This window comes from Babylonia areolata, chromosome 1 (genome assembly GCF_041734735.1).
Source record: "Babylonia areolata isolate BAREFJ2019XMU chromosome 1, ASM4173473v1, whole genome shotgun sequence".
Lineage (NCBI taxonomy): Eukaryota > Metazoa > Mollusca > Gastropoda > Neogastropoda > Buccinidae > Babylonia > Babylonia areolata.
The window spans coordinates 12,008,191-12,017,598 of NC_134876.1; the positions used below are offsets into that span (position 1 = coordinate 12,008,191).

At 37.8% G+C, this 9,408-nt stretch overlaps 1 protein-coding gene across 1 annotated transcript in view; it reads right to left on the reverse strand.

Moving 5' to 3' along the window:
* Window positions 1–3,348: 3,348 nt before the first annotated feature.
* LOC143291707 (ADAM 17-like protease) overlaps window positions 3,349–9,408 on the reverse strand; it is a 19,319-nt gene continuing 13,259 nt past the window's right edge. The window contains exons 10-13 of the mRNA XM_076601734.1: window positions 9,088–9,176; window positions 7,648–7,701; window positions 5,438–5,461; window positions 3,349–3,868 (exon numbers count right to left, since the gene is read on the reverse strand). Coding sequence (XP_076457849.1) covers window positions 5,438–5,461; window positions 7,648–7,701; window positions 9,088–9,176 — 167 coding nt within the window. The 3' untranslated portion in view covers window positions 3,349–3,868. The remainder of the gene's footprint in view (window positions 3,869–5,437; window positions 5,462–7,647; window positions 7,702–9,087; window positions 9,177–9,408) is intronic.

Genomic DNA, 9,408 nt, shown 5'->3' on the forward strand with positions numbered 1-9,408 from the left:
ATCAAAATAAATCACCAGTCAAAACACATTGTGCCACAAATTAAAACTGTGGATAACATCTATTTGCCAATGTTTCTGTGGTTTGTATGCAGACAGCAGACTGAGAACACATGAATATGTGACACTGCGAGAACCCACGAGGACGCCACATGTCTGAGATTGAAGTGGAAGCATGGATTTCAGAAGCAGACCTCTGTATTGACCTCTTGGTAGGGAATCCACCAGCACACTTTCCGTGGTAACAAGTGCATGAAACAACAGCACCACAACATGCACCAATGACAAACATCTTCATGAACACAGTCAACACAACAATGAAATGGAAGCACAAACCTTTCACAGTGGAAAATTCAATCAAACAAAAACTTTATAAAAGGGAATAAAAATTATACAGCTCTTGAAGATGCAAATTCTGTTCACATACCTACAGTGCACAGAGAAGGCAGAAACCACTGCAAATTAAAACCTCCATTACTTCCATTTTTAAAGAATCAAAAGCCATCAATGTGAGAACAGTGTTCAGTGATTTTTCCTTTTTTTTGGCAAGGCACTGCAACATCTAATGACTGACAGACAACATAGTTTGTACTGTGCTGCCAATACTGGTTTATGTCCAGCTTAAAAACCTGTCTATAATGCCATCTTCCAATATTCAAAAAAAGAAAAGATACAAAAAAGACAAGTGAATTATATCAACCACTCTTACAAAACGTCCAAACTGTCAATGAAATATGAAGCCCCGAAACGACATGTGAACACCACATGTGAACACATCAAAGACAGGGTTATTCCACTGTCAACTGGTGTCTAATATCAGAGGTAAAAGGCTCAGAGCACGCTAAATTTCTCCAAGAGGAATAAGTCAAGGTATATCTCAAACACACACCATTAAAACTGTACATGTATTTACAGTAAAGTGATTGAGAAACATTTCTTCCTACCAGATAGAAAACTCTTCAACAGGTACTTTGTATGACAGTGTCCCTGTGCAGATACTTTTATGAATAACATTACAGAACAGACAGAGACCGTATATGAAACAGTAATTTCCAAATGATCGCCAAAGACACTAGATTGATCAGCATGTCACAAAGTAACAGAGGTCATCTGTCTCCATCAACTTACCAAACAACAGATGACAGAACATATGAAATAACACTTTTGAAAATGATCACTATGGGACCTGACAGACACGGATGAAGGCATGACATAGTTACCTCAATGAGACTGCATAAGTTGGAGGTAAACAGGCCACGCTTTCTGACACAAAATGTATGGACAGGTGTACAGGCCAGAGACCAGAGCCATATTTACATCTTTAAGTCTCAAACGTCAACAATTGATACAAGATTATAGACAATATGTATAATATACCCTATGACAAGCAGCCATTGCTTTGAGAATATCACAGAGGCTACTTGCAGGTATGAACCCTGAGGCAAACAGTTATTACATACAGTATATAAAATATGCTGTGATATACAAGACATATAAAACAATTATTGTGCCTTCTCTGTCGACTTATTGCAAGTGGATATACGTTCACACAGTCTAACTATCTTACAGACTGCTTGAGAAAGGTAATCTTTGTGCCTCAAGTATATATCTGCTGCTTTAAAATAGACTTTTGAACAAAACATGTTCTGCATTGAAAGCAGTGAAGTGGAATCATCATCAAAAACTGATCCACCATTTTTCTGTTTCAAATCTGGTCAATCAGTTTTCACTCTCCTATTCACAGTCCTTTGATTAACGCCAGCTCTCTGAAGTGACAATGTTATTGACACAGCTGCTGTGGACATGGCCAGCTCTGTGAAGTGACACAGCTGCTGTGCACATGGCCAGACAGCATGCAGATCAGGATAACAGTTATCACATCAATGTTTTTCATGCTGAATATATAACAATTCCATACTTACAATCACTGAAACGAACCACTAGTGAAGAGTGTTGTGTTTTTCACCACACAATGCAATTCAGAAATTCTATCATATGTTTCAGTGAAGGTTTGATCAGGATCATTGTTCTGTTATTACTGAAGTAATCTGATGTTGTAGGTCTGTTTTGTATGATATCCACTGATTCAACTTTTATTTTTTTAAAGTTAAATGCATGAGAAAAAATGCCATTTCACTGCATGTGTTATACACACCAATTTAATTTCAGAAAATATTTCAGAAAAAATGTTAAGACTGGGAAATGGAAAGCCATAAATTCATCAGTACCCGAAAAAGATAAGAAAGGAAAACTGAGAGTCACTTCTCTTTAACACATACTTGCACTTCACCTCAGACACATAAAATATATTAAAAAAAAAAAAAAAACACAAACAAAAAAGCCTGAGGCACGAAGAACATGAAAGATGTTCTGCCATGCTGATAAGTCTGACTATTCAGATGAAGTTGAAACAGAAGAGTAATCAGATTTAACATTTTTGTCATGTACAGGCCATACATATTCATTAGTCTACAACAGGCAATGTTTAGGAAAGTTGTGGCTTGTCAACTGTAAACTGATGAATGATACAAGTGTGTGCCTAAGTGTAAATGCCCAGAGCAAGCAGAATCGGCTATAGCACTGTTCCATTCTTACCTTTTTCAAAATCCCCCGGCCCCCACACCATACCTCTCACACTTTGTTAAATCTCCAGTTATGTACACATTTGTTCACTGCACTGAGTGAATATACATTCCACGCAACCTTTGTTCTCACTGTATACCTTCCACACCCTTTGTCAAAGATCTGACTCAAGCCTCAGGTGACAACACACTTTAAATAAGCATTCTTGGTAAGTTTCATGACACTCACACAGTAAACGAAGTCCATGCTAGCATCATTACGCAAAGCCATGAGAGTGAGTGTTTAACATCTGAAGATACAAGTCACTGAATCAACTCTCAAACAACAACTTTTTTTATTAACCAGAAACATAAATTATTGCTTCAATTAACAATTCTCTCCCCTCCTCTCTCTCTCTCTCTCTCTGACTCTCTCACATACACACACACTCTCTCTCTCCTTCTCTATCACTCTCTCTCTCTCTCTCATATACACACATTGACAAAAAGAATAGATGACAGTACAGAAATTTGACTCATTACAAATATTTGCAGCTCATTCCCTTTCAACCTCCTTTCCAAAATATCACATTTTTTGTTGTTGAAAATACTTTAAATGAACATAAAATGTACAGTATCACTGTATACCTTCAACCGATCAAGTAAAACTGATAATTCTTATCTCCCATCTCCCCTATTTCTTGTTCCTCGATAACAACAACAACAAAAACAAAACAAAAAAAAAACAAAAAAACAAAAACAAAAAAAAAAAAAAAAAAAAGGGGGGGGGGGGGGGAGGGAAAGAAAGAATGAAATTCCAATAATCAGTGCCAGTTTCCAGCTGATATATTTTATCTGTGGACATTTCTCAATAGGCTGGTCAGTACTTTTGACAACAACAAAAAACTGCCATCATAATTTACCGGTACTTTACATTAAAAACAACAACAACAAAAGCCTTAAGAAATTCAAGGCATCACTTTTGTTCTTTCTTCTACACACACACACACACACACACACACACCGCACCAGATTTCCCTCTCTCTCACAGCTCGCTGATCAAACTCCAGCAGTGACCACCTGATGCTTCCCAGCAACCCTCAGTGGGGGTCAAGGCTGAAGTGACCACCAGTAGGCATGATACGATTCCTCGGGCGTCCATGCTCCCTGATGCTGAAAGCCCCAAGAGGAGGCAGCCCGTACCGTAACAGGCCGCGCTGTGTACCAGATATGCGTGGTGTGGAGGTCAAGGTCGGCTCACTGGGCTGCTCCAGTCTGCGTCCATCCTCATCGTATAAGAACTGTCTGTCCTGGAACATTGGTTTTTGTTTTTTTCTGTCTGGTTCAATTTTTCCTTTTTTCTCTCCCCCACACCCCTTCCCTTTCTCATAATGTTACACCAGAAGAAACATACAACTTTGTAATTTGTTTGATTAAAGTATAGTGTACTGATGAAAAAAAAATTTCCATACAAATTTTACTTGACAAAGGAAACCATTCTCATTCATTTCTTCAATCAAAGTTTTGAAACATTTAGTAAAGATTTCTTCAAAAGACTTTTCATAAAACCAAGAGCATATCTAGCGTTACACATTAGAAAAAACAAATTACTGCTCTGTATCCATTTTTTTCTCAATGACAAAAAAGCTAAGAGGTGAAGAAGTCCAATATGTCCAACAAATCACATTCATCATAATATAGGACAAATATAACTGTGTGGATTAACTAAATTACCCCCGCTTAATCATGTAAGCAGTCTTCACAAGACATACTATGGATAGAATCCTTGAACTGAAAACAAACTTATGATGCACGCTTAACATTTAATAACAAGTTGTTTTTGTTTTTTTTCCATGTCAGAGTTTAAAAAAAAATGTATCAAGAAAGGATAAAGATGTTGGTTCACAACAACTAAAAAGAAAAGAAAACATTAGAGGAGCACACTACAAACTACATGATTACAGCGTGAGCATTTCAGGGAATACTGGAACAAAATTAAGATATAACACACACCATTTTAACAGCAGCACTGACAGCAGAAAAGAACAGCACTGATACTAATGGTACACACTCAGCAAAAAGGAAGGAACATATAATCACTGATCAAAAAGAAGAGCAAGGGAAGTAGAAAGGGGAAGAAGGAATAAATAGCAAACAGTACAAGCTTTGCACTGTACTACCAAGCAAACATTACAAACACATGCAGGTCATTTAAAAAAAACAACAACCACAAAAGGTAATTGTTCATCTTGGATATTTGACAGGTAGGCACACAGGCAAACAAGGGAGAATTTCAGTGGAAGTAACAATTTTTTCAACAAGGCAGGGGTATTTTTTGTTGTTGTGTGTTAATATTTTTGCTGTTGTTGTTTTTTAATATTTTCTCTTTTTTTTTTTTTTTTTTTTTTTTTTGCTGTTGTTACTATATATCTGTTTTGCTTCTTCAGCATAATGGGGTTGCTGTTCTGGTGGTAATAAAACTGAGACTGAACAAGTATTCATGGCCATTAAACGCTGACATATCGGGACATCTACTGGACTCTACTAATATACAAAGAGAAAAGATTACAATACATAGATCCTTAAATAACAAAGGGTTTAATGCAGTTAAAAGGCAGGGGAAAATCTAAAGCATTAGAACAGTAAATTCACAGAGCAACTTAAGAGGATAGTATGATCGGATCCACACTTTTTAACAAAAGACAAAGAACTGTCATAGGGTCTTTTTTTTTTTTTTAAATACTTGTTAGACATGCAGTGCACTATACAAAAGCAATAATGAAAGACATCAGGAAAGGAGAAAATATACTGGGTAATGATGTTCATATATTACAAGGGAAGAACAAAGAGCAATGAGAGAGGAAAAAGAAAATGTATACCTAGTCTATGCTTGACACACTGAACTGAAAGAAAACACAAGGTGAGTGACACAGTTGTATTACTTTTCAGCATCAATGGAAATCCCAGTGAACTATCATAGTTACCCAATCACAGGACCCAAACAGAGTCAAAACGTAACAATAAATGAAACAATGAAACGCAGTGAACTATCATAGTTACCCAATCATAGGACCCAAACAGAGTCAAAACGTAACAATAAATGAAACAATGAAACGCAGTGAACTATCATAGTTACTGGAACTCCAAAAGAGTCAGGATACTGATAATGAATCGGACACAGTAAACTATTACAGTTACACAGTTACTGACTCAAACAGTCATAGTTAATAAACAAGACACAGTAAACGGTTAACAGTTATGAAATTACTGGCCTGAAACAAAGTCAGAGCATGGATAATAAATGACAGAGTGAACTATTACAGTTATGTAATTAATGGACTCAAATAATGTCTGAATATAGATAATGAATAAAACAATAAATTATCATAGTTACCCAATTAGTCGACTAAAACACAGAAATAATATAGATAATAAATAAGACAGAGTAAACTATTATAGTTATCCAATTACTTGACTTAAACAGAGCCAAACTATTGATAACAAGACACAGTCAGCTATTCACTTACATAATCACAAGACTCAAGAGTCAGAACATAGGTAATAAATAAGACACAGTAATATATTAACAGTACTGGACTCAAATAAATTCAGAACACTGATAATAACTAAGATACACACATGTTTATTCATTGTTTTCAAGATATTTTCTTCATCAAAGTATTCAACCCTGGAAGGGCCCCTTTGCAGTCCGCTAAGCTGCAAGCAGCATGATCTGATTTTGAACTCCATCATGATGCTCTGCTGTTTCTGATAATAAGGTGACATGTTTCATCATCCTTCATAAGTCAGTGACATGAAAGAATCTGCCACTCAAGCTTAAACCTTCAAGCTTTCGAGTTCACATATGAAGACACACAAAACATCAGCAACACCTTCCGTTTCCAACCACTGAACTGAAAAAAATTGTGATTTGTGGCACACTGAACTTCAGTCAGCATTGTTGTTTGCTTTTCTTTCTCCTTCATGTTTTTTTTTTTTTTTCTTGCTGCAGTTTTTATATGCTTGAAAAAGAGCATCATTGCAATACATTTGAACCTATCTTCCTTGTTAATTTTTTTCCCCAGACCATTCTTTGTTGTTCTGTGGGATATATTCCAGATGAACACTGCAACAACAGTCAGACCTGTTTCATCATTCAAAGTCTGCTGCATCAGTCCCACAGATTCTTTTTTGGTCAGTCTGGTGGACCACCAAAAAACTGGAGACTAACCAGTCTCAAAAAACAAAACAAAAAAAAAAACAAAAAATCTACAGACAAAATCTAAATTGTTTTCTTCTGTGAGACTCAGCACCGCAGAATCTCAAAACTGATGACATCAGCTACAAATAACTTTACAACACTGCGTTTCCTTCACACACTCACACACTGATTCACATTTCCTCCTCTCTTTCTCTGTGTCAGTCTGTCTGTTTATCTTCTTTTTCTTCCTGCTTTTTTTTTCTATGAAATTTCTCCTTATTCACTTTTCATTTTCTTTCTTCTAAAATGTTTGTCTTTTCCTTTTTTTTTCCTCCCTTGTTGTTTTTTGTGACGGGCGCAATAGCCGAGTGGTTAAAGCGTTGGACTGTCAATCTGAGGGTCCCGGGTTCAAATCACGGTGACGGCACCTGGTGGGTAAAGGGTGGAGATTTTTACGATCTCCCAGGTCAACATATGTGCAGACCTGCTAGTGCCTGAACCCCCTTCGTGTGTATATGCAAGCAGAAGATCAAATACGCACGTTAAAGATCCTGTAATCCATGTCAGCGTTTGGTGGGTTATGGAAACAAGAACATACCCAGCATGCACACCCCCGAAAACAGAGTATGGCTGCCTACATGGCGGGGTAAAAACGGTCATACATGTAAAAGCCCACTCGTGTGCATACGAGTGAATGCAGAAGAAGAAGAAGAAGTTGTTTTTTGTTTGTTTTTTAGGGCTGGACAAAAATAATCATATATATTTAATCTATTACCCTTAGAACATAAAAAGTATTCATTTATTCACTCATTCATTCCTTTTTCAATTAAAGGAAACATTTACACAGAAGCAACTGTGTCATCATCCTGACCAAAAGCAGTGGCTTACCTCTCGTGCATCAACACTGACTTGCTGCTGCAGACCTCGTCGCTGTTTTCTGTCCTGAAAACAACACACCAACTCCACTGTTTATCAAGCTGGTCACATTACAGGGGATGGCCGGGCAATCAAGGACAGACAATCTATTCTGGTGAAACAGCTAACCATCGTCCTAATGCAACATGCAGTTGGCACATTTAAAAGAACCTACAGCAACAAAAGGGTTGCCCCTAGCAAAGTTCTGTTGAAAAATCCTTTGATAATAAAACTACACTTGCAGGCAGAGAAAAAAATAAACCAGGTGGTGCTACACTGTCACATTATCTGTCCCAATGGAGAGCAGCTCGAATTTCACCAAGAGAAATCTCTTGTGACAAAAAAGTAATATAATAAAATACAATCCCATATTTCTTTTCTTCCCCAAAGATTACAATTATAAATAAATAAAACAAAAACAACAAACACAACTGTGAACGTCACAGACTTTCCGACTGGAAAGTCTCCATGGTTAGGATGTTTTAATTCACAGGTAACCACTGAGGGGCATTTTTCACTTCAAACAGTTGCCTGTGCTCATTACTGAGTGCTGCCTATAACACACTACCATCATAAATGTCCGACTGCCAATAAATGTGATTGTAGAAAATGATTCAATTGGAATGAATTAGCTAAATCAGTAGAAAATTATTCTGTTTTACATAAATTTACTTGTAGAAAATGATTCAGTTGAAATGAGTTAGCTATATCAGTAGAAAATTATTCAGTTTTACTTATGCCTTTGTATCAACTGCCAATAACTGTCTACAATTGTAGAAAAATATTTTGCTTGAATAAAAGCTGTACTGATAGATTTAAAAAGTTTGATTTGCTTACACCTGTGTACCAGTTGCCCACACTGGCCAAAACTGTATAAGACTGTAGTACTCTGTGTGCTTCACTGACACTGTACTACAGGTGCATTCACAGATAGATTCATGAGCATCCTCCCCCCCACCCCACCATCACCCTCCCCCAATCCCCCAGCTGGATGACAACGATGGTCATCATCGATCTCTCGATGGACACACCACCACCACTACAGGTGCAGTTCTGACAAACAGCCAACAGCAAAGTGGCAGCTGTATGATCAAGGCTTTCTCAATTGCAATGGGAAGTCATTTACAGCTTTGTCTTTTGTGAAGGACTATGACCCTCAAAGTAGGAGGCAAGATTACACTGGCTCTTAGTGCTGCAGCCTTGGGGGCTATGCGGCCTTTGGGAACCATCCCAACGCCGACTGTCCTACAACTCTCTTGGCCGAGAGAGTGGGGATGTAAACTGGGCAGGACACTCTCCACTATAATCAAATTCTAGCCCAGATAGTCGTGACAGCAGCTGCCTCCTGTGCTATCCTGATGGTCTAAGTCGGACACAAGTGACTATCACAGTGAGAAACAGCAGAGCACTTACATGGTAGGAGATACAACAGCTGAAGGGGATCCACAGAACAAGGCTGAACACCATCACACAGCCCACGATGTTGTTGCGGAAAAACTGAACTGAAAGCACAGTGACGTTTCAGTAATGCCAGACAGCTGTGGGGCACACAGTTACGGTGTTTTCAGGTCACAGTGAGCAGCGGCTTTTACAAAGTGTTGTGAATTCATTTTACTGCATTTCTACGTCATGTGCAATTAAATGTAGCAGACGAGAACTTAGCAAACATGCCTCTGTCCACTGTGACACTGATAGCACAGAACACAGAATCATGTGAACGCACACACAAACACA